Here is a 25,347-nt window from a genome sequence, read left to right as displayed (position 1 = left end):
TCCACTCAGGTGCCTTCATCACACGCTCGATAATTCCACGAGCCTCCATGTCTTCTAGGCGGCTTTTGGCTGCCTCGCGGAATGCTGCTGGAATGTTGTAGTATGCGTTTTTTTGGGTGGGACTGATCTATCGACGCTAAATTTGACTTTCACCCCTGGCATCTTGGGGAAGATTTCCGCAATAGGAGGTAGTTCACAACTATTCACTGAGAGGCCCACCTTTAACAATTTCAGCTCACTTGCTGTTCGTCGCCCGAGTAGAGATCGACGACCTTCGCCCACAACTAGGAACTCCGCTGTTACGATTGGCTTAAGCGCATCTACCAACTCGATCTCTGCTTTGAAAGCGCAATGTACTACCATTGGAGTCTCTACTGCGTATGCTCGAAGTTCCCTGATTACGTGTCTATCGATTAATTCCAGTCTAGCTATCCCTTCGCGAAAATCTTTCTCCAATGCATCCAATCATTTCCACCCACGATATTGACGTCAGCACCCGAATCAACGAGAAAGTTGTACGGACCAGATGCGCCGATGCGACATCGAACAACCGCGTCGCTTATAGACGCAACGGCGTTTATTTGCTAAAACAAAGAAAAAATCATTAACATCGTTTTTCTTAGGTTTGTTGCGACAGGTTACAGCGAAATGTCCAACCCGTCCACACGTATCGCACGGTTTATCTAAAGCGGGGCACGTATCTCTTTTGTGGTACAAGAATCCGCACCGCCTGGTCCCTTCACCCATGTCTTTTCGAATCCTCTATTCTCGACTCGGCGTATTTTGGTTGAAGGTTCGCTTCCAAGGCTGCGCTCTTGTTTCCGGTAAACTGCCAGAACTTCGGAACCATTATTCTCCACGCTTTGTTCGCCAGCTTTATATGCTTCAACCCGTGTAGCTGCTTGCACAATGTAACTTGCATCATGCCCATATGTTCTGGCAGCCATCGCTAGCTCTCGATTCTGCATTCCCTTAAGCAACTGAGCGAGAACAAAACGGCTTTGGTCGGCGGGGCTGTAACCGCAGAGCCGAACCTTTTGGGTAAGTTTAGCATGAAATGTTACAATGGACTCTCCTTTCATCTGGCGCATTGCCTGAAATCTTTCGTGCTCCGCCGCCGTATCGGTCATCGATTTGAAATAATTGTTGACGCCTGCGACGAGAACCGAGTAGCATCTCGGGTCCCGGTAGTTCGGCTGCAGATTTGCTGCACTAATTACGTTTTGCAGACTTTTCCGAGTGATAAATACAACAATTTTGCGCGATCTGCTGATCCAGTGAACGAAGACAGAGACGTAGCGATCTCAAAATTCTCGATGAAGCTTTGCCAGTTTTCCCAAAGCTTGTTCGACGGAATATCTTGCGGAAACTTGGGAATTAGATCCCACCGGATATTACATCCCCTTTCTGTGGGGCTGGCATGTTGAGCTGGTTCGAAATCAAGCTTCTTGCTTTCACCAGCGGACTCTACCATCGGATTCGATTCAGACAAACGTTTATCTGTGAAATTTTTCAACGCTTCTTCTAAACGACGCACTCTCTCGTTCATATCGCCCGACCCTACCAGTATCGGGCAGTCCGATTCCACGGTTTCATGAGCTGCTACCTCCAGATCGACAGAGCAAACCGAGCTTATATCACTCTGATTTTCACCCACGTAATTTTGATCCGAGCCATCGGCAGTCGGTGCCAGCACATATTTTCCTCCGTTGTACATTTTGCGTAATCTGTTGAAAACAAATAAACTTGGAGTCATCACATTTTATCATACGCGCCTTCGCAAATATTTTGGTATGGGTTACCCGATGCTATCACAAATATGTTTCGATTAAATTTTACAATATAACAGATACATATTTCTGCATCGTTACCCCAAATTAATGTAAAAGCTTTTCAGGCGCACAACGAAATGTACCAAGAGGCGAAATAGTTTCAATCGATTATCTGGTGTTCTTCCAGACACACCTTGTTGCATGTTTGGTAACAAACTAATACAACCACATTCTATGTGCAACAATCAAACGTTTTTCCGGTGTCCTTCCAGGTACACCTTTCTGCATTTTTCGTAATAGCAACAGACTAATACAAGCATATTGTATGTGCAGCAAACAACAGTTTTTCAGGTGTTCTTCCAGATACACCTTGCGGAACACTTAGCCACAAACCAATTTCATTTAATGTACAACAAAGAACAAAAAAACGGTTTCATTCGATTATCCGGTGTTCTTCCAGACACACCATGTGGTACGTTTAGCCACAAACCAATGCCAAGCACATTTATTCTTTTACAAAACAAGGAAAAAACAGTCACGCCAAATTAAATTTTCAAGAACTAAACTGGCAGGATCGCCAATGTGAAAACCGCTATCTTCCCAACTCGGCGTCCGCGTTGCTGCTTGCACAATGTAACTTGCATCATGCCCATATGTTCTGGCAGCCATCGCTAGCTCTCGATTCTGCATTCCCTTAAGCAACTGAGCGAGAACAAAACGGCTTTGGTCGGCGGGGCTGTAACCGCAGAGCCGAACCTTTTGGGTAAGCTTAGCATGAAATGTTACAATGGACTCTCCTTTCATCTGGCGCATTGCCTGAAATCTTTCGTGCTCCGCCGCCGTATCGGTAATCGATTTGAAATAATTGTTGACGCCTGCGACGAGAGCCGAGTAGCATCTCGGGTCCCGGTAGTTCGGCTGCAGATTTGCTGCACTAATTACGTTTTGCAGACTTTTCCCGAGTGATAAATACAACAATTTTGCGCGATCTGCTGATCCAGTGAACGAAGACAGAGACGTAGCGATCTCAAAATTCTCGATGAAGCTTTGCCAGTTTTCCCAAAGCTTGTTCGACGGAATATCTTGCGGAAACTTGGGAATTAGATCCCACCGGATATTACATCCCCTTTCTGTGGGGCTGGCATGTTGAGCTGGTTCGAAATCAAGCTTCTCGCTTTCACCAGCGGACTCTACCATCGGATTCGATTCAGACAAACGTTTATCTGTGAAATTTTTCAATGCTTCTTCTAAACGACGCACTCTCTCGTTCATATCGCCGGACCCTACCAGTATCGGGCAGTCCGATTCCACGGTTTCATGAGCTGCTACCTCCAGATCGACAGAGCAAACCGAGCTTATATCACTCTGATTTTCACCCACGTAATTTTGATCCGAGCCATCGGCAGTCGGTGCCAGCACATATTTTCCTCCGTTGTACATTTTGCGTAATCTGTTGAAAACAAATAAACTTGGAGTCATCACATTTTATCATACGCGCCTTCGCAAATATTTTGGTATGGGTTACCCGATGCTATCACAAATATGTTTCGATTAAATTTTACAATATAACAGATACATATTTCTGCATCGTTAACCCCAAATTAATGTAAAAGCCTTTCAGGCGCACAACGAAATGTACCAAGAGGCGAAATAGTTTCAATCGATTATCTGGTGTTCTTCCAGACACACCTTGTTGCATGTTTGGTAACAAACTAATACAACCACATTCTATGTGCAACAATCAAACGTTTTTCCAGTGTCCTTCCAGGTACACCTTTCGGCATTTTTCGTAATAGCAACAGACTAATACAAGCATATTGTATGTGCAGCAAACAACAGTTTTTCAGGTGTTCTTCCAGATACACCTTGCGGAACACTTAGCCACAAACCAATTTCATTTAATGTACAACAAAGAACAAAAAAAACGGTTTCATTCGATTATCCGGTATTCTTCCAGACACACCTTGTGGTACGTTTAGCCACAAACCAATGCCAAGCACATTTATTCTTTTACAAAACAAGGAAAAAACAGTCACGGTAAAATTAAATTTTCAAGAACTAAACTGGCAGGATCGCCAATGTGAAAACCGCTATCTTACCAACTCGGCGTCTGCGTTGCTGCTTGCACAATGTAACTTGCATCATGCCCATATGTTCTGGCAGCCATCGCTAGCTCTCGATTCTGCATTACCTTAAGCAACTGAGCGAAAACAAAACGGCTTTGGTCGGCGGGGCTGTAACCGCAGAGCCGAACCTTTTGGGTAAGCTAAGCATGAAATGTTACAATGGACTCTCCTTTCATCTGGCGCATTGCCTGAAATCTTTCGTGCTCCGCCGCCGTATCGGTAATCGATTTGAAATAATTGTTGACGCCTGCGACGAGAGCCGAGTAGCATCTCGGGTCCCGGTAGTTCGGCTGCAGATTTGCTGCACTAATTACGTTTTGCAGACTTTTCCCGAGTGATAAATACAACAATTTTGCGCGATCTGCTGATCCAGTGAACGAAGACAGAGACGTAGCGATCTCAAAATTCTCGATGAAGCTTTGCCAGTTTTCCCAAAGCTTGTTCGACGGAATATCTTGCGGAAACTTGGGAATTAGATCCCACCGGATATTACATCCCCTTTCTGTGGGGCTGGCATGTTGAGCTGGTTCGAAATCAAGCTTCTCGCTTTCACCAGCGGACTCTACCATCGGATTCGATTCAGACAAACGTTTATCTGTGAAATTTTTCAACGCTTCTTCTAAACGACGCACTCTCTCGTTCATATCGCCGGACCCTACCAGTATCGGGCAGTCCGATTCCACGGTTTCATGAGCTGCTACCTCCAGATCGACAGAGCAAACCGAGCTTATATCACTCTGATTTTCACCCACGTAATTTTGATCCGAGCCATCGGCAGTCGGTGCCAGCACATATTTTCCTCCGTTGTACATTTTGCGTAATCTGTTGAAAACAAATAAACTTGGAGTCATCACATTTTATCATACGCGCCTTCGCAAATATTTTGGTATGGGTTACCCGATGCTATCACAAATATGTTTCGATTAAATTTTACAATATAACAGATACATATTTCTGCATCGTTAACCCCAAATTAATGTAAAAGCCTTTCAGGCGCATAACGAAATGTACCAAGAGGCGAAATAGTTTCAATCGATTATCTGGTGTTCTTCCAGACACACCTTGTTGCATGTTTGGTAACAAACTAATACAACCACATTCTATGTGCAACAATCAAACGTTTTTCCAGTGTCCTTCCAGGTACATCTTTCGGCATTTTTCGTAATAGCAACAGACTAATACAAGCATATTGTATGTGCAGCAAACAACAGTTTTTCAGGTGTTCTTCCAGATACACCTTGCGGAACACTTAGCCACAAACCAATTTCATTTAATGTACAACAAAGAACAAAAAAACGGTTTCATTCGATTATCCGGTATTCTTCCAGACACACCTTGTGGTACGTTTAGCCACAAACCAATGCCAAGCACATTTATTCTTTTACAAAACAAGGAAAAACAGTCACGGTAAAATTAAATTTTCAAGAACTAAACTGGCAGGATCGCCAATGTGAAAACCGCTATCTTACCAACTCGGCGTCCGCGTTGCTGCTTGCACAATGTAACTTGCATCATGCCCATATGTTCTGGCAGCCATCGCTAGCTCTCGATTCTGCATTCCCTTAAGCAACTGAGCGAGAACAAAACGGCTTTGGTCGGCGGGGCTGTAACCGCAGAGCCGAACCTTTTGGGTAAGTTTAGCATGAAATGTTACAATGGACTCTCCTTTCATCTGGTGCATTGCCTGAAATCTTTCGTGCTCCGCCGCCGTATCGGTAATCGATTTGAAATAATTGTTGACGCCTGCGACGAGAACCGAGTAGCATCTCGGGTCCCGGTAGTTCGGCTGCAGATTTGCTGCACTAATTACGTTTTGCAGATTTTTCCCGAGTGATAAATACAACAATTTTGCGCGATCTGCTGATCCAGTGAACGAAGACAGAGACGTAGCGATCTCAAAATTCTCGATGAAGCTTTGCCAGTTTTCCCAAAGCTTGTTCGACGGAATATCTTGCGGAAACGTGGGAATTAGATCACACCGGATATTACATCCCCTTTCTGTGGGGGTGGCATGTTGAGCTGGTTCGAAATCAAGCTTCTCGCTTTCACCAGCGGACTCTACCATCGGATTCGATTCAGACAAACGTTTATCTGTGAAATTTTTCAACGCTTCTTCTAAACGACGCACTCTCTCGTTCATATCGCCGGACCCTACCAGTATCGGGCAGTCCGATTCCACGGTTTCATGAGCTGCTACCTCCAGATCGACAGAGCAAACCGAGTTTATATCACTCTGATTTTCACCCACGTAATTTTGATCCGAGCCATCGGCAGTCGGTGCCAGCACATATTTTCCTCCGTTGTACATTTTGCGTAATCTGTTGAAAACAAATAAACTTGGAGTCATCACATTTTATCATACGCGCCTTCGCAAATATTTTGGTATGGGTTACCCGATGCTATCACAAATATGTTTCGATTAAATTTTACAATATAACAGATACATATTTCTGCATCGTTAACCCCAAATTAATGTAAAAGCCTTTCAGGCGCACAACGAAATGTACCAAGAGGCGAAATAGTTTCAATCGATTATCTGGTGTTCTTCCAGACACACCTTGTTGCATGTTTGGTAACAAACTAATACAACCACATTCTATGTGCAACAATCAAACGTTTTTCCGGTGTCCTTCCAGGTACACCTTTCTGCATTTTTCGTAATAGCAACAGACTAATACAAGCATATTGTATGTGCAGCAAATAACAGTTTTTCAGGTGTTCTTCCAGATACACCTTGCGGAACACTTAGCCACAAACCAATTGTACTTCGGATTGTCACTGGAAAGAGCACTAGTGGACTGTATTTGCGAATTCGTTTTAATTTTACATATCTGTACTTCGCCACGGTTCAAAGAAAACTGAATTTTATTTCGTTTGCTCGACTATACTACTTTCTTTCATTCTTAGCATACTATATCCGCCGAAAAGTGGCAAAAAACTTATTCCTGATCAAGCTACTGTATGCTTCATTAATAGGGTTGAAAACTTAGACAGAACAGGTTACACACTAATAAGATTACATTGTATTTTTCGGTAAACATTCTCCCCCCATTGAGGTGGGGACCTCAATTATCCTTGTGATTGTCATTGTCAATAGGAAGTACCGCTATCTGCGTCGTTGGTCTGCGATAGGTACCACTGGTTGTGCGGACTGTAACCACACGAGTAATACCATCCGGGCCGGGATGCAATTCAGCAATGCGTCCAAGTTTCCAGGTCTGGGAAGGCGTGTTGTTTTCCTTAAGGATAACCAGTAGACCAGTTCGCAAACAAGTCGGATCCTTGTACCATTTACTTCGTTTTTGTAGTCCAGTAAGGTACTCATCCGACCATCTGCGCCAAAAACTCTGCTTTCTTTTCTGAACCAATTCGTAACGTGAGAGAGCATTCTCTTTGAGATCTGCATAAAGTGGTTCCGCCACAGCAGTCAATTCGCGACCGATCAAAAAATGACCAGGACTAAGAGCTTCGTAGTCGAACGGATCATCCGTCAACTGTATTAGAGGTCTTGAGTTCAAAATGGACTCGATTTGTGCTAACAGCGTCGTCATTTCTTCGTAACTAAGATAACTCTCGTTCAACACCTTGTACAAATGAGTTTTCATGCATTTAACGTTGGACTCCCAAAGTCCGCCCTGGTGTGGAGCCATGGGTGGGTTGAAATGCCAGGAAATGCCCCTCGTCTGACAAAAATTACTAACTTTCTTATCAAGAATTTGAGAGTTCAATAGTGTACGCAATTCTGTAAGTTGTCGATCAGCTCCACGAAAATTTGTCCCATTGTCTGAAAACATTTCCGAAGGATTTCCACGACGACCAACGAAACGATGTAGAGCCGCAAGGAAAGCCTCAGTTGACAATGATGTCACCAATTCGAGGTGTATAGCTTTGGTAACCATACAGACAAACAGACTAACATAAGCCTTAACTCTGGTCTTACCACGGCCTACTTTCAACATGAATGGACCGGCATAGTCAACACCGGTTTTGCTAAACGCATCAGCAGGAGTCACACGACAACTCGGCAGATCGCCCATAAACTGTTGCACAATTTTGGGATTTGCTCGAAAACAGGTTATGCAATTTTTCAGTACTCGATGAATCGTTCTCTTTGCATTGATTGGCCAAAAATTCTGTCGTATGGCCGCCAGTAACCCATTGAGGCCTACATGCAAATATTCACGGTGTAAATCTTCAATCAAAATATTGGTAAAATGGTTCTTCTCGGGCAAAATCATCGGATGCTTCTGATTTTTCGGTAAATCGGAGTGTCTAATGCGACCACCGACCCTTAGAAGCCTCTCATCTTCGTCATATATCGGATTCAGGTTTCCCAATTTTCCTTTAACTGGCTTACCCGTCTGTAAACAGTTAATTTCTTCGTGATATACCGCCTGTTGGACAATTCCAACCATCGCCAACAACCCATTTCTATGATCGTCTACGTCCAGTTTCCCTAATCTGCGATCTGTTTGATTTTTTCTCGCACGACAATTGTAAATGAATCGAGGAACGTACGCAAAAATTCGTTGTAATTTGCGAAAATCGCTGCAGGCCAATATTTTATTATACGGACTGCTCTCCGGAACAGCCATCGTCACAATTTGATACAGCATTGGTTCATTAAATTCTTCTATTTCAGAACGATAATCTTCGCTCTCAACACCAACACTATGGAGAAATTCTGGTCCGTTCCACCAAAGGTCACTTTGCATTAAATCGCGTGGAAAACAAACGCGATACTAAGTCGGTCGGGTTCATCTTCGTTGATACATAACGCCACATATCGTCAGGAAATCGATTTCGAATTTTCACAACACGATTTTTAACAAACACCGGTGTATCTGGCTTCATATACTTCAGCCAACACAACACTACCTTAGAATCGGACCATAGCACCACCTGCCGGGTGTCAAGTCCTAACGCTTCGCGCACACTTTCCATTTGATCTGCCAACAGCAATGCAGCACACAGTTCCAGCCTTGGGATCGTCATCTCAGCAACCTTTGAATTTGGTTTGACATTTCTCTGTGATTCCTTCACAGGGGCAATCTTCGATTTACTACAAATTAGCCGAACTTCAGCTGTTCCGTCATTCATCACGTTCCGCAAGTATATACCGCAACCATAGGCAGACTCCGAAGCATCAGCGAAACCATGGAGCTCCACTGCTATCGCATCATCTATCGTCATTCGCCGCTTTATTCTTGAAGAGCTGATATCACAAAGCTCGGACCTAAGCCTTTTCCAAACTCGAAGCTGCCTTTCTGGAATTGGTTCATCCCAGTCTACCTTTGCTTGCCATAGTTGTTGCATTACCATCTTCGCCATTACTGTTATAGGAGCCAACAACCCTAGTGGATCGAACAGCTTCGCCGTGTCCGACAAAACCGACCGTTTCGTCGGCCTATCAGACAGTTCATCCATAGGCTTCACCCAAAATATGAATTCATCGCCTTTCGGATCCCATAAGATTCCAAGCGTTTTTATCACATCATTAATGTTGTTGTCTTCTAGTTTCAGATGTTTTTCTCGTGCCTCAATTGGAATTCCGTCAAGTAATGCCGTATCATTCGCGCACCACTTATGCAGATCAAAACCACCTCGACCTAATAACGCTATCAAATCCATTTGCAACTGTTTCGCTCGCTTCAATGTGCTAGCACCTGTAAGCACATCATCGATGTAAAACGCCTTCCGAACTACTTCGCTGGCAACGGGAAAATCCCTTTCTTCGTCTCTGGCTAATTGGATAATTGATCGGGTTGCCAAGAATGGAGCAGCGGCTGTTCCATAAGTCACCGTATTCAACTCTAACTCCTTCAGCGGTTCGTTGTTTGACTCGCGCCAAAGAATCCGTTGGTACTTTCTATGGGCATCATCGATCATCACTTGCCGGTACATCTTTGACACATTAGCAGTAAAAACATACTTATGCAGACGAAATCGTAAAATAATATTAAACAACGATTCCTGCACAGTCGGTCCAATCATCATACAATCGTTCAGCGACAAACCAGTAGTACTCTTTGCCGAAGCATCAAACAGCACCCTAAGCTTTGTGGTCGAACTATCAAGTTTCATCACGCAGTGATGAGGGAAATAAAATGCACCCGTATTAGCTGCAGCTTCAGATTCGTCGATCACTCTGCAGTGTCCGAGCGCCAGATAATCGTTAATGAAATCGACGTACATCCTCTTTGTTTCAGGGCACTTATCCAATTTTCTCTCCAAATGTGCGAAGCGCCGTTCAGCCTGTTTTCGGGAATCGCCAAGGTCATTGACATTATCACGAAATGGTAATTTAACAACATATCTCCCATCATCAAGGCGGCGATAATTTTGCATAAAGTGTTGCTCGCATTCGTCATCTAATCTAGGGGCGCTCTGCTGTTCGTCTATTATCCAAAATCGTTTAAGCAACTCATTAAGTTGCTCGTCGTTCGTCTGTTGTGAGATAGCCTGATACACTTTCACCGTGTTCGTAGCTGTAGAACTAGTCACTGAGCCAGACACTAGCCATCCCAGCAAACTATCTTGAAACACTGGTAAATCAGTTGACAAAGTAATCTTACCTTCCTGAATCAGTTCGTAGAACATTTCTGCGCCGATTAGCATATCAATTCGAGAAGGTTCGTGGAACTTCGGATCTGCCAACATTAACCCTCGTGGTATCGGCCAATCCTTGCAGTCAATGTAAGTAACTGGCAATGATCCAGTCACCTTGGGAACAACCAAATAGTCCAAAGAAAACTCGTAATGCGTCGTTCTAGATACCACCTTAGCATTCACCTTAAATCGTACTGTGGTTTTCATGCCATTCACTCCAACGACTGGAATGTTTGCTTTCTGGCGACGCAAACCGAGTAAATCAACCATTCTTTCCGACACAAAGTTTGCCATTGCACCAGAATCGAGGAGTACACGACACTTGTGCGCCTCGCCGTTAGAATCATAAACCTTAACCTCTGCTGTTGCAAGGATTATGTGCTTTATAGATGAACTGTTCTCGTATGGCACTGAACATTTCGCAGCAGTCAATGGTTCACCTGTTCCGCTACCGCTAGCTTGCAATGCTGCGGATGCAATACCATCAGCGGGTTTCCTGTCCGAATGCATTAGAGCATGATGCCTCTTCGAACACGATGAGCAACTCTTACTGGACTTATACGTCGTAGGTCATTTTTTTGAATTCTTCACAACCATCAACCATGTGACGACCTCCACAAATCGCACAGCCGTCTTCCTTTTCCTGGACCGTCACAGCGTGTGATTTGCTCGCTGCGGGAGCGGATGCCGTTTTAAAGTTAGGATTTTTCGTCTTCATGGAAATTCCTGCTTGTGCGCAGCGTTCTAAAACATGGCAATGTTTTCGTAGAAAGGCAACCGTGTTTTTGTACTCTGGAAGCACTCCATGTTCCACCGATAATTCCCAGCTTCTTCTGGTGGCTGGATCTAGCTTTGAGGTCAATAGCGTAGTGACGATTGCTTCTGCCATCTTGTCCATCCTCAAATTATGGAACTCAAGCGACTCCACTCTCTTAGTGCAGTCGTCAAGCAAAGTCTTCAACTCCTGATTTGATTCTTTAGCCATCGGTTTGAGGCTCAGTAGCTTCGTGACGTGACTGTGTATCACCATAGGAAGATTCTCAAAACGATCAACAAGAAGCACCTTCGTAATTGTTATCGTTCAAAGTTTGTTCATCAATTACTCCTTTGGCTTCTCCCACAAGAGCCTTGTCCAGATAGTGAAGCTTCGTTGCCGGAGAATCATGAACACATTTATCTACAATGTCACTAAACCTGGCTTTAAATTTATACCAATGCTCATAACGACCATCAAAAGTCGGCAATGGTGTTTGCTGTAATAAAAGCGACGGCTGCATTCGTTGCTGGACATTCGAGCTGCTGGGGCCATTGCCGCTCGGAGTACTTAATGCAAGTAGCTTTTGATCTCGCTCTGCTGTGGTAATTGCTGCGATAGCTTTCTGTTCATTTTCATAATTTTCAATCATTTCACTCAACGAGATCCTAACAAACTCATATAGCTCTTCAAACTCGATGAAACGAGGTTTAAACTCACCTTTTCTCGAAGGATCGGTAAGGTAAATGCGGTTTTGAAAGTCGTTAAATTCTGTATAGGCAGAATCCACAGTTTTCACGTACAGCTTCAACGCATGAATACTGAATTTTCTGTGGTCTATTCCAGCCGCTTCAACCGCCATCTTTATACGTTCTACCTTAGCGTTCGTCGTCTTGCAGCACTGGCTCAAAGCTTCCACCGAATCGGCCATTTTGTTTTTCACTTCTCGATCTTCTTGCTCCTTTTTTTGCTCAAGAACACTCTTTACCGGTGTGCGTGCTATGCCACCTTGCAAAGAAACAGGAGTAAACAGCACCTTATTCACTTTTCCGGAGCGTAAAAACATGCCACTTTTGTCCTTTCGATGTTTCTTCACACTTGCACTACGCACACAATGGTTTTAATCCTCTGACCGCAGTCAAAAAAGTGGAAATTGGAAGTGAATTACATCGAACAATGAGAAACGCGTTAAATTCTCCGTTCCGCACACGGCTTGAGAATCAATAATCTCTTCCACACAAAGGTATCCGGCTCGAAGGACCACATGTACTTCGGATTGTCACTGGAAAGAGCACTAGTGGACTGTATTTGCGAATTCGTTTTAATTTTACATATCTGTACTTCGCCACGGTTCAAAGGAAACTGAATTTTATTTCGTTTGCTCGACTGTACTACTTTCTTTCATTCTTAGCATACTATATCCGCCGAAAAGTGGCAAGAAACTTATTCCTGATCAAGCTACTGTATGCTTCATTAATAATAGAATTAAATGAAGGATGGATGGAAAGAGACTGCATTGCAATCAACTGAATGCACGGCTTTTATGCTATCGATATAGCCTAGATATTTCACATTATTTACTTCAATGCAAATAAAAACTTTGAAATATCTACATGTCTCATTCACGAATCGCATTCTCCCTGTCGTTCTCTGTTCAAGGGACTTGAAAGCACGTGACCTTGTCTCACTTTACTATATTCAATTGCGCGTTAAAACACTGGACCAGTAAATTCTATTTTGTACATAAATCTTTTTTTTCGGGAATATGTGACCAAAAAGTAAACTTCGAATTCCAAAGCAAATTGAACGTTCCAGGTTCCTGATAACTAATTAAGGTCCAACAATAAAGTAGAAAAACCAGATAATCTTAAAACGTAGTAAAGAAGCATGAAAACAAAAAGAATAAAACCAAAAAAAGATGGAAGCCCTAGAAAGTCCATCGCATATTTATTAGCCTTTACTCAGAAGATGGGATTTTCAAAAACATTTCAAAACTTTCTCATGCAATGGTTCTCAAATTCGTACAATCCGGTTTATTCATTTTCTTTATTCAAAAATGTTTTTAGCTTCAAATACAGTCGTGATTCGCTGGTTGGGCCACACCTCTGTCCAACTAACGAATTTGATTCGTTAGTTGGACCGACTGACAGATGTCAAAAACTCTCCAAAGGAGACGTTAGTAATGTAATTGCATCTATTCACATCTCTAATAATTGTCAGATTGATTGTCAAAGTAAATTTGACATAAGATTTTGACATTCAGATGCTTTTTAGTTGGACAATGGTCCAACTAGCGGAGGTCCAACTAAAAAGCGGTCCAGTTAAAAAATGTCCAACCAGCGAATCTCGACTGTACATGACCATTTAATTTTAATTAATTATTTCATTCCGCATCTTTTTATTTGTTTTGTTCATCTGCGTTCATTTTACTTATTTTATTCGTTTCATTCTTTGGATTCACTCTGATCAGTTTATTTTTTTTTGTTTTCTTCCATTTAATTCCACTATGTTTGAAACATAGTGGAATTAAATGGAAGAAAACCTTTTAACATTACTCTAAAACGCCGAACAACTACTGAGGTATTAAAACGAGTTTCAGAAAGGGTATGGGGTGGCCGAATCGGGACATTAGTGTACACACACTCACATGATCTGGTGCTTCATCAGGTCCTTTAAGTTCCTTCAGTTTGGGGAACGCTTTGATTATACCTATTGCTAACTCTTCTTTGTCTTCTCTAGATGGATACCTAAAAAGAAAGATTGTTTATAGTTTGTTTTGAGCATATTTGTTTTATGATGGGAGGCATATGTGAAACCAATATGAATCGGTTGGAAAGTTAATTTCATGAAATGTTTACGTATGATCAATGAATTTCAAAAGTAATCCTTAAACAGTGTACACCTTTTTAAAAAGTGTACACCAATACTGGAATCTATATATCAACTAGACACTAGAAACAGGTCCGGTCTAATGAATGCTTATGTCGTCATAAAACGTATGGTCATGAAAGTATTAAATATGCCACTTACTCGTGGTCTTTCATGAGTTTATAGACCATTTCTCCGCACAATACACGAATCATCAATAATATCTCCTTATGATCGGGTATTTGGTCCCCATCTAATTTCGAATATAATACTCTTCTACTCTTTGGATTATCTTCAAGCGTACGGCGAAGCTAGAGAATAAAATGAAATTTTCGGTTACATTCCATCACAACAAAAGTAACTCACGATTAATGGACATACTATTTTTAAACTTCCAAGATCCTTCTCAGTGTCGGAGATTGAAGGCTTTGTTTCGTCCGTGTCCATTACCTGATCAAACAGTCTTTGTACTACCGATAAAATAATCCTGCGTGGCCCCATTTCACAAATATAGCATACTGTATGCTTCATTAATAGGGTTGAAAACTTAGACAGAACAGGTTACACACTAATAAGATTACATTGTATTTTTCGGTAAACACCAATTTCATTTAATGTACAACAAAGAACAAAAAAACGGTTTCATTCGATTATCCGGTGTTCTTCCAGACACACCTTGTGGTACGTTTAGCCACAAACCAATGCCAAGCACATTTATTCTTTTACAAAACAAGGAAAAAACAGTCACGGTAAAATTAAATTTTCAAGAACTAAACTGGCAGGATCGCCAATGTGAAAACCGCTATCTTCCCAACTCGGCGTCCGCGTTGCTGACCACTTACTTACCGGCACGTCCACTCGCGTTGGCAGTCTACTGAGAAAGAGGACGATCGTTGCTGATGGCTGCTTCTCATCGATGCATGTCGGTAGCCGAGAGCCCGGTGTTTGTCGTGCCCGAAAAGGTCGAGTAGTGTTCGGCTTTTATAGCAAACGAATAATGCTCTGTCCGAGGGGTATCGCTTCCACACATTAATAACTGGGTAAATGTAACTAAAGTTATAAGCGAAAACGAAGTTAACGATAGAATTTTTAGATTTGATTATTTGATTTGATCCGGCTCATTTTCCGACTAAACTAAATTGGGTCGAGAAAAAATCAAGCCAAAGATTTGAAAAGAAGCTAACTGCCAAACGAAAATAGAAAATTGCAAAAAGGTCAATTTCATTATAATTCTATTCAGAAAATTTAATACTATTTATTTCGTTTGATTATGCATATTGCTTCTATTTGGATACTCTATACAAGTAAATACGTTTCAGGTATGAACGTTAGAAGAAATAAAACAAATCCAAAGATAAACCCTAGGAGCAGCTCACTTACGTTATTTTCCAAAAAAAGGGATTTAAAATGTATTTTGTGCTGCGAGTAAGATATCGAAGCCTTACAAGAAACCCCAAAAAGCATCAAACGAAGTTAATAAGTGTCAGACGTTTGTTGAACAGCTTTTTCGGCGAGACAATGCAAAGTTGATGCAAAAATGGAAACTAAATGCATTTTTTTCAAATTTTATGCAAATTTGTTATACATTCCTAATGTGATCTGCTCCTACGGTAAATTTAACTTGATGGCCAGATTAGCGTTATTGAACATATCAAAATAAGATATGTCGTATATGTAATTTATGAGAATGTTGGGCTTAGAGCAGTTGTGGTTTCGATCAATTCATTGAGTTGATGTTGCACTACTTTGATAATCCTTTTATAATCATTTATAGTAATCGTTTATAACTTCCTTTAATAATAAATGTATTGCCAATTAAATCCTTTTACTTAAGTTACGCCATTTTTTTTAATCAGTAAGACCCTTTTGTAACCCTTTCATAATTTTATAATTATAAAAATTAATAACACTTCTTTATAATCAATTGTTGCATTATGTACGTGTTCGGTTTTTAATGGAAAACATTTAGGACCTTTTCTAATGTTTGTCTATAAATATTGTTTGCATCATTTTTACACGCATATGCATGTATATTGTAAAGTAAGTCCTTAAATATTTCAAAATAATATGCTATAGTGCTTAGATTACTTTAGAAAATCAGATACAGTAAACTTAGAGTGAAAATTCTTTATATTTATTATACACAACATTTAGGTTAACAAATATTTACATTACATAAAGTTGATTTTAATCATGTATATTTTTTCAGCAAACAAATTCACCGACGAGTCTCTTATGTATACCGAGGATCATCATTTACAAGAAATATGAATTTGTGAAATGGGGCCACGCAGGATTATTTTATCGGTAGTACAAAGACTGTTTGATCAGGTAATGGACACGGACGAAACAAAGCCTTCAATCTCCGACACTGAGAAGGATCTTGGAAGTTTAAAAATAGTATGTCCATTAATCGTGAGTTACTTTTGTTGTGATGGAATGTAACCGAAAATTTCATTTTATTCTCTAGCTTCGCCGTACGCTTGAAGATAATCCAAAGAGTAGAAGAGTATTATATTCGAAATTAGATGGGGACCAAATACCCGATCATAAGGAGCTATTATTGATGATTCGTGTATTGTGCGGAGAAATGGTCTATAAACTCATGAAAGACCACGAGTAAGTGGCATATTTAATACTTTCATGACCATACGTTTTATGACGACATAAGCATTCATTAGACCGGACCTGTTTCTAGTGTCTAGTTGATATATAGATTCCAGTATTGGTGTACACTTTTTAAAAAGGTGTACACTGTTTAAGGATTACTTTTGAAATTCATTGATCATACGTAAACATTTCATGAAATTAACTTTCCAACCGATTCATATTGGTTTCACATATGCCTCCCATCATAAAACAAATATGCTCAAAACAAACTATAAACAATCTTTCTTTTTAGGTATCCATCTAGAGAAGACAAAGAAGCGTTAGCAATAGGTATAATCAAAGCGATCCCCAAACTGAAGGAACTTAAAGGACCTGATGAAGCACCAGATCATGTGAGTGTGTGTACACTAATGTCCCGATTCGGCCACCCCATACCCTTTCTGAAACTCGTTTTAATACCTCAGTAGTTATTCGGCGTTTTAGAGTAATGTTAAAAGGTTTTCTTCCATTTAATTCCACTATGTTTCAAACATAGTGGAATTAAATGGAAGAAAACAAAAAAAAAATAAACTGATCAGAGTGAATCCAAAGAATGAAACGAATAAAATAAGTAAAATGAACGCAGATGAACAAAACGAATAAAAAGATGCGGAATGAAATAATTAATTAAAATTAAATGGTCATATACAGTCGAGATTCGCTGGTTGGACATTTTTTAACTGGACCGCTTTTTAGTTGGACCTCCGCTAGTTGGACCATTGTCCAACTAAAAAGCATCTGAATGTCAAAATCTTATGTCAAATTTACTTTGACAATCAATCTGACAATTATTAGAGATGTGAATAGATGCAATTACATTACTAACGTCTCCTTTGGAGAGTTTTTGACATCTGTCAGTCGGTCCAACTAACGAATCAAATTCGTTAGTTGGACAGAGGTGTGGCCCAACCAGCGAATCACGACTGTATTTGAAGCTAAAAACATTTTTGAATAAAGAAAATGAATAAACCGGATTGTACGAATTTGAGAACCATTGCATCAGAAAGTTTTGAAATGTTTTTGAAAATCCCATCTTCTGAGTAAAGGCTAATAAATATGCGATGGATTTACTAGGGCTTCCATCTTTTTTTGGTTTTATTCTTTTTGTTTTCATGCTTCTTTACTACGTTTTAAGATTATCTGGTTTTTCTACTTTATTGTTGGACCTTAATTAGTTATCAGGAACCTGGAACGTTCAATTTGCTTTGGAATTCGAAGTTTACTTTTTGGTCACATATTCCCGAAAAAAAGATTTATGTACAAAATAGAATTTACTGGTCCAGTGTTTTAACGCGCAATTGAATATAGTAAAGTGAGACAAGGTCACATGTGCTTTCAAGTCCCTTGAACAGAGAACGACAGGGAGAATGCGATTCGTGAATGAGACATGTAGATATTTCAAAGTTTTTATTTGCATTGAAGTAAATAATGTGAAATATCTAGGCTATATCGATAGCATAAAAGCCGTGCATTCAGTTGATTGCAATGCAATCTCTTTCCATGCATCCTACATTTAATTCCACTATGTTTCAAACATGGTGGAATTAAATGGAAGAAAACCTTTGAAACATTACGTACATTCCACTAAGACCTCCGTTCGCGTATATATTGTTTTAGAGTATATACCCGTATTCATAATTCCATTATTCAGAGCTGTTCAATGATCCAATACGCCACGTTACCAGATCTGACATGGCACCGTGTCATAACATAAGAGGTTCATTTTTCAAGAAGGGGAGGGGGTGATGCAACGCTCGAGATGTGGTCACAATGGATATTCAGGACACTGATCATGAGAATGTTATGTGCAAGATCATAACGTCCTGAAACATGTCAAATATGATGTGCGTTATAATATTCGACATTATTAATGTGTCACAGTGTCCTGGATACCCATCGCAGCAGACGACCTGAGAATGAAAGTACGACGTAAGACCCGGTACATTATGACATACACAAGATTCGCCACAAAATCTGAAAACAAATGTGGGACACAAGGACCCAAACTTTAGTACGCACAATCGTTTCCGGAAGCATGCTTTTTATTGAAATATATAATTAAAAAAGGTTAAAAATCGAACGATAAATTTAATTCATATTACAGGCAGTTTTTTCTGGAAAAATGGAGGGAAAGGGCCTAATCATGAGCACACTGGTATGATCCAGACACATTTACGGAATGCAGCAAAGAATCTCCCCCAAAGCGACCGGAAATTTACACACAAGATTAAAAAACCAAATATTACAAGTATTTCATCGATTATTTTGGAGCAAGCAGAAGAATGTTCTCAGCTTGAAAGGAATGCGGCCAATTTCAATAAAATATCAAAATATATGGCCGATACTCATGAACTGCATGTATTGCTCTTATATAACAAAAAATCCGTGCAGGATATACTAAATGTATTTCCTCACCTAATGTCGTTCGAGGGTTTGCAAGTAAGTTTGAAATTCAAAATGTTAAAAATGTTCTTCGTATTCAATCTTTTTGCAATGAGCATTTACCAAATTGTGCATGTTTCTTCGTTATTCAGCAATTTTTTCCTGGTTTTATGATATTTTAGATTCAAAAGGCATTCGAAAGGCTCAATCCTGGATATAACACCAATTCTGATTTACGACAAATATTCGCAAGAGGACTTTTGATAGAAGACGACAAGCACATGAATGTTCATGATGGTAAATTGAATTGATGGTATTTGAATCTATATTGATTTAGACTAAGCTGACCAACTCTGACGAAAGAATCCTTAAATCATTTAGCAACATAGCGGAGTTGTTCGTGCAAGTTTAGTTTTGATCCTGAAAAATGCTGGCGTTTTTTTTTGTACAACATATGCATGGAAATGTAATTTTACACCACGTTCAGAGTGCGGTTCTCACAAAATGTTTGGACAAATTTTTCAGAGTTGATCTTAGTCATGGCTCCTGGCTATATATTCTTCAAATACTTAAAAGTTATAGGTTCAACATTGAATTAAATATTTCCAACCATTATAATCCATTCAGATGGTGTGCGAGGTTGTCTACGGATCATGGCTGCATTGACGAGACGTGGCATAAAACAGAAATCAGCGCTGCAACATCAAAATGTGGAAGATGAACTTGCCGCGCCATTGATCACATGGATTGAGGATTGTTTTTTACATGAGGAATGTACTGCTATTATGCGCATAATTGTCCCATGTATATAGGGAATCACATGGAACCTATGACAAATATGCGTATAAGGGCAGTGAACAGATATTGTAAATAAGGTCTATTTAATTACAGGATACGAACGAGTCGTTGGGGAATCTTTTGGCTAAATACATTGCAATAAATATCGAGTCCGGTTCATTTCCACCACCACATGTTGTGTGTAAAACTGGAAATTATTACCTATTCATGGAAGGTGAACTCATTGCATGCGGAGAAGAATCTGTGCAGTCCATTGACTGCCTATTCAAAAGTTTCGCAGTATTTGGGATAGGTGTGCCGACAGCCCTGAAGAAGGTCCACGAATTCGTTGAAATAAGTGGTTATAAGTTAAAATTTTACAGCGCTAGACTTTCTGTTCGTCGTCTCACTGCATCGTTTACGGAGTCATTCAAAGTTGAGAATATAATGTAAATATAAGTAAATAAAATTAAACTTGTGCGTTTTTCTCGTATTTTGATTGTTTACCATAAGGTAAATTATTATGTAATGTAACATTCTTTTTAATGAAATAGCAGAACTAGAAACCCGTTTTTAGTGTTTTAAATAATGGGTATTGTCAACCCATTTTTCTGTAAATATTCTGTGATCGAAAATGAGTTAAAAATACTCAGGTTGACGTACAGGGCATGTCCCCATTAATGGGTATATGTACTTTACCCATTAAATGGGTTATTCCACTTTTATTGGAAATGAGTATATTTTCACCCATTAATGGGTACTTGCCGATTTCAGTGTGGAGCAAATTGGTACACACGAATTTGTGAGAAGTTAATACAGATAGGGTTACTGCTCCCTAATTCATCTCAGCTCCTCTATTCATCTCACCCATTTAAACGCATTAGTTAGAGCAGTATCTGCTAACTCTATTCAACGCATTAGCTCAAATGATAGGATGAATAAGGGTACGTTGTACTTGGCTTTTCGCTACGCTCAAACGCGAGCATTTCACATTTTCCATGCAAAATTTTTTACTGCACTGCTTCTTAGGAACGTAGCAGAGATGATGATACCTATTTAAGCGTAATGCAATCACTCTAAGTCGAGTTATCAACGAAATAGTGTGACATACTGACTAATGAGATGAATAAGAGCTCGTCTACCCTATATATTAACTGAATTCAACATTTTGTCTTCGATACGGTAATTCCAAAGATGAAATCAAATAATGTTATGCAAAAGACATAACACGGAATCTTGCTTTCAAACAATGGTCCTGCGGGGTAGTGCAAAATTCCTAGCGTCAGCGATAAGAATTTTTTCATAATTCGAAGTAGCGTACTGTTTCTCCAACTTTTAACTCAAACAATTTGAAATTCTATTAGATCTTCGCGTGTCAAATGCATTAGCATCGCTTTTTACGATGCGATGAGCTGAGGCGACAATAATGTAATGTAATGTTCAGATGTGCTCTTTTGAGTATCATCGATGTAGGGTGATGAGCCTATTTTGGCACCATTAGGGAGAGGGTCGCACTATTTTTTGAACAACTTTAAAAGAAGCCATATTATCTATAACCTTTCTCAGCGTAAAGTATCAGTGTACTGTTTCTTAAACATCTATATAATGCTCATTTAGCAGAATTGCCTCAATTTTCAGCATAAATGGAAATAAATGTTCCATTCTGTGCATCTATTCCCACCTCAACGATCCAATTATCGCCTCATGGGTGTGCCAATTTCCACCTCATCGAAAAACAATCTAGTTGAAATGCAATGCCCCATATTCCATTTGCGTCGATTCTAACTAGGTATCCAGATCATGGACGCCAACGTGTGATTTGAAAAACGAATCATTCTGCTTTTTTCAGCCGATCAAAACAAACGTAAACATCACGCACATCAATGAAACTCATCAGCTGTTAGTAGAAGAGCGCCCAGAATTGCGCACGCAGAAAAAACCATTCGAAGGTTAGCAACTGGAATGACAAGTTTCACATCACACATTGCTTTCTCCCGATCCGAATTGTATGTGCAGATGAAAATAAAATATCTGCAATCAACAATTAGTTGAATAACTTGAAGTAATTGATTACTTATACCAGAAATTGCATTACATTATATTTACAAGTTCATGTTTTGGTTTGGCCGCACTGGTGATTCTTTTCTGTATGATGGATACAAAAAGTTGGTTTTGATTGTGGTAGTGTATCAGCAAAACATGCCAATAATAGGAACCTCCGTATTTAGTTTTATCCTATTATAACACTAGGCCTATTCTAGTGTTTGACGAGTGATTTTAAAGTGAAATTATCGTAAAAAGATTCTCCAGCTAAAATAAAGGTATGTATCAGTGCAATGTTTAGTATATTTGTGCTGGAATAACGAGATATGAGGCGGTAAATGCTGGCTCGTAAGTGTTTATTTTGCTAAGCGCCGCTGCATCCAGTTTCGGTTCACTACGTGAGTGAGGCGGATTAGTAAATAATTCAATATGGTGATATTGTTTTAATTAAAAGTTGGATTTAGAGGATAGTTCTAAATGCATATGTGCACAACTAATAAAGAATATAACTTGAGCTTATTTTTTCTCACCTGCTTTAGCCAAATCGATAGTGTCATTATCTCATATGCTTGGTTCGAAACCAAGGGGTACGAAATAGGGTCACAATAGGCTCTACTGCCATAATAGGCACATCACCCTATTTCCCAAATCAGTCTTCGAATTGCTATATTTGTTTGTCTGTGCTTAGAACGAGCCAAAGGATCATCAAATGTTTGCCATGGTCTGAGACGGATCTTAATCATAGATAGGTTAAACAGTCGAACGTTCGAATATTTTTGAAAGTGACGGTCGCTGCTTACCAAATTGGTCATCAAATCCACATCCATGTATCCACAGTTTGGATAAAATTCTCGGAGTAAGTCAAAAACTATTGCAACGAATTAACAAAAGTGGCTATCCTAGAATCACCCGGGCCCCGTGGTGGTGGAGGAACGCTACGTGGGAAGCTGAGCTGCAAGCAACCGGGCGGGTCATAGGTGGTGGATAATGCTTAATCGCGATAGCAACTAGTTGTGATTCGCGACCCGAACCAGCAGCGGGGGCTGACTGCGGGTGTGGTAGGACGAGGTAGTGGGCCCTATACGTTCTAGGCCTAAATACCACATGCCCTAAAGCAGCCCTGACAAGGCGAGCCAGCGCCGCCTTTAAATAAGCGCTTAGCCCAAATCCCAAATCCCTCTCCACCCGTTATCCTTCCTTCCTTCTGCGGCTGTTTGCCCATCTAAATATGGAAGCTGTTCTTCAATGTCAGCTTCTTTCACCGAACAGCCTAGATAAGCCGTGTAGTGTCGGTAGTGGTTGCTTCAACCGTCTAAGCATTACACTACGGACTACCTGTTTCAGTGGTAAAAATCTACCAAACAGGGAACCCCAATTCCATAGTGTCATGCGACCCGTGCTATGGGTAAAATTGTTGAGGGGGTTTAAAACATTCTCAATGGCGAACGGAGCCTGGGAAGAGTTGGGCGAACTCCCCAGTATGCTGCATTACGCAGCGGAACGTTCACTCTACACACCGATTTTTTTTTCACCGATGATCCACTTAATTTTGCCGAATTTTTGTTGGCTGGGGGTTTGCTTAGACTCTCAGCTGATTGTAGTTCGGTGAAGTTTTGTTGGGTTTCGATTATCAAATTTCGATGTGTACAGATGAACCTGCCCAGAGGCCGTGTGGTATCCGGCCTAGAATTGAGCCACTGGAGTCCTGCTCCCATGTCGTAGGAGGCGACTGAAAGTAGGAGACCCTAAGTCAAGGTGTAGTTCCGTGCCGAGGACTTAATGACTGGAGGGTCTAAAATATGCCAGTCGCGCACGGAGCATTTTGGGTTTTGCCCTTACTGTGTTATGCGAATCTCTGACACAGTGGACCATTATTTTCTTCGCAAATCGTGGGAATTAAATGATCATGTCCCATTTAAACCTGATATGGCTCGCTATATGCGTTAACATCCCAACTCGCTTGGTGTCCTCTAGTTGTTGTGCAATTTGTGTTGGAGATGAAATGTACAGTTCTCTAATCGACAATGGTTAGAATAGCACAAATCAATCTCCAACATAAACGTACAGCAACTATGAATTTATCTCGACTAATGCAGGAAGGTAAAGCTTCCATAGCATTGGTTCAAGAACCGTATTTCCATAAAGGAAACTTCTATTTTGGAAAGTTACTTAACACTGCCTTCATTGCTTACAACAAGACAGGCATGACTAACCCACGTGAAATGCCTCGTGCTTGCATTCTTGCAAATAAGGCTATTGACGCGTGTCTCATATCGGAGCTCACAACTCGCGATATCTGTGTTGTCACAGTTACACTGACTGTCGGAAACGTAGACAAAAAATATATATATTGTTCAGCATACCTACCGCATAACGAATCATCTCCTTCTGATGATTTCAAAAGCGTTGTATCATATTGTAGCAGAAATGGGCTTCCGCTCATTATCGGCAGTGATGCGAATGCTCATCACATCATTTGGGGCAGCTCGGACATCAATCTGAGAGGCTCTGAACTGATGGAGTACATAAGTAGTACAAATCTCCATATTCTGAATGTGGGAAACCGACCAACTTTTACGAGGTCTGGGAGGGAGGAGGTGTTAGACATAACACTTTGCTCTGATAGAATTTTGCATGAACTGGGAAATTGGCAGGTTCCAAATGAAACTGAACCGTCTCTATCCGATCATAAATATATATTTTTCGATCATTTTGATGTCACCTTCAATGTGGTGACATATCGTAATCCTAAATCTACAAACTGGGACCTCTTTTGGAAAACTTGGCGACTAAATTTCATGGATATTTTCCAACAATTAGTCAACTAGACGACTTAGATGACGTCGTGGATACGACAAACTCATTCATATTAGCATCCTACGAAGAAGCTTGTCCACTTCGTACTGTTAAATCGACTAGGGGAACCCCTTGGTGGAGGGCTGAGCTTGAAAGAATGAAGAAAGTTATGAGAAGAGCTTGGAACCGGCGTCAGCGTGATGACTCCAGGGCTTTCAGGTCAGCTCGTAGTGCATATAAGAAATGTCTTAGATCTGCAGAACGGGCTGGCTGGCAAAGCCTATGCACTAATGTCTCTAGTCTGAACGAGGCTAGCAGATTAAATAAAATTCTCTCCAAATCGAATGATTTTCAGATGAACTCCTTAAAAACCAGAGATGGTGTTTATGTGACGGACGAAAAAGATGTTCTTAATTGTCTCTTCGACACACACTTTCCAGGTTGTATCGATCCGGAGTTGAACAATGTTCACAGATCTCATTCTGGTGATTCGGACTCGTGGGCGTTAGCACGCACATTGGTCTCCACTGAATCGGTCAAGTGGGCAGTTGACAGCTTTGCTCCATACAAA

At 40.6% G+C, this 25,347-nt stretch overlaps 3 protein-coding genes across 3 annotated transcripts in view; 1 reads left to right on the top strand and 2 right to left on the bottom strand.

Annotated features, from left to right (window-relative positions):
* LOC131693854 (superkiller complex protein 2-like) overlaps nt 1-14,591 on the bottom strand; it is a 145,515-nt gene extending 130,924 nt beyond the window's left edge. The window contains exons 1-3 of the mRNA XM_058982069.1: nt 14,511-14,591; nt 14,292-14,440; nt 13,909-14,008 (exon numbers count right to left, since the gene is read on the bottom strand). Coding sequence (XP_058838052.1) covers nt 13,909-14,008; nt 14,292-14,440; nt 14,511-14,576 — 315 coding nt within the window. The 5' untranslated portion in view covers nt 14,577-14,591. The remainder of the gene's footprint in view (nt 1-13,908; nt 14,009-14,291; nt 14,441-14,510) is intronic.
* On the bottom strand, nt 2,209-6,105 carry LOC131693869 (uncharacterized). Its single transcript, XM_058982106.1, has 2 exons — nt 3,872-6,105; nt 2,209-3,222 (listed from the first exon to the last, which is right to left on the bottom strand). Exon 2 carries the CDS (start codon nt 3,210-3,212, stop codon nt 2,286-2,288), a length of 927 nt encoding a protein of 308 aa, XP_058838089.1. The 5' UTR covers nt 3,213-3,222; nt 3,872-6,105; the 3' UTR covers nt 2,209-2,285.
* Nucleotides 14,592-16,286: 1,695 nt separating the features above from the next.
* On the top strand, nt 16,287-20,391 carry LOC131696303 (uncharacterized). Its single transcript, XM_058984850.1, has 7 exons — nt 16,287-16,529; nt 16,600-16,748; nt 17,032-17,139; nt 18,887-19,217; nt 19,343-19,457; nt 19,788-19,957; nt 20,052-20,391. Exons 1-7 carry the CDS (start codon nt 16,410-16,412, stop codon nt 20,388-20,390), a joined length of 1,332 nt encoding a protein of 443 aa, XP_058840833.1. The 5' UTR covers nt 16,287-16,409; the 3' UTR covers nt 20,391.
* Nucleotides 20,392-25,347: the final 4,956 nt, after the last annotated feature.

Source organism: Topomyia yanbarensis, chromosome 1 (genome assembly GCF_030247195.1).
Source record: "Topomyia yanbarensis strain Yona2022 chromosome 1, ASM3024719v1, whole genome shotgun sequence".
In the NCBI taxonomy this organism is placed as follows: Eukaryota; Metazoa; Arthropoda; class Insecta; order Diptera; family Culicidae; genus Topomyia; species Topomyia yanbarensis.
The sequence above is the reverse complement of the archived record's forward strand: the minus strand, read 5'-3'. Positions and strand labels throughout refer to the sequence as shown.

Bases quoted from the DNA above. Each gene is read 5' to 3' on its own strand.
- LOC131696303 (XM_058984850.1), top strand. From the start codon at position 16,410: ATGGGGCCACGCAGGATTATTTTATCGGTAGTACAAAGACTGTTTGAT. The intron at 17,140-18,886 runs GTGTACACTAAT...TATTACAGGCAG, and splicing joins GCACCAGATCATGTGAGTGT to TTTTTTCTGGAAAAATGGAG. The intron at 19,458-19,787 runs GTAAATTGAATT...TAATCCATTCAG, and splicing joins GCACATGAATGTTCATGATG to ATGGTGTGCGAGGTTGTCTA.
- LOC131693869 (XM_058982106.1), bottom strand. From the start codon at position 3,212: ATGTACAACGGAGGAAAATATGTGCTGGCACCGACTGCCGATGGCTCG.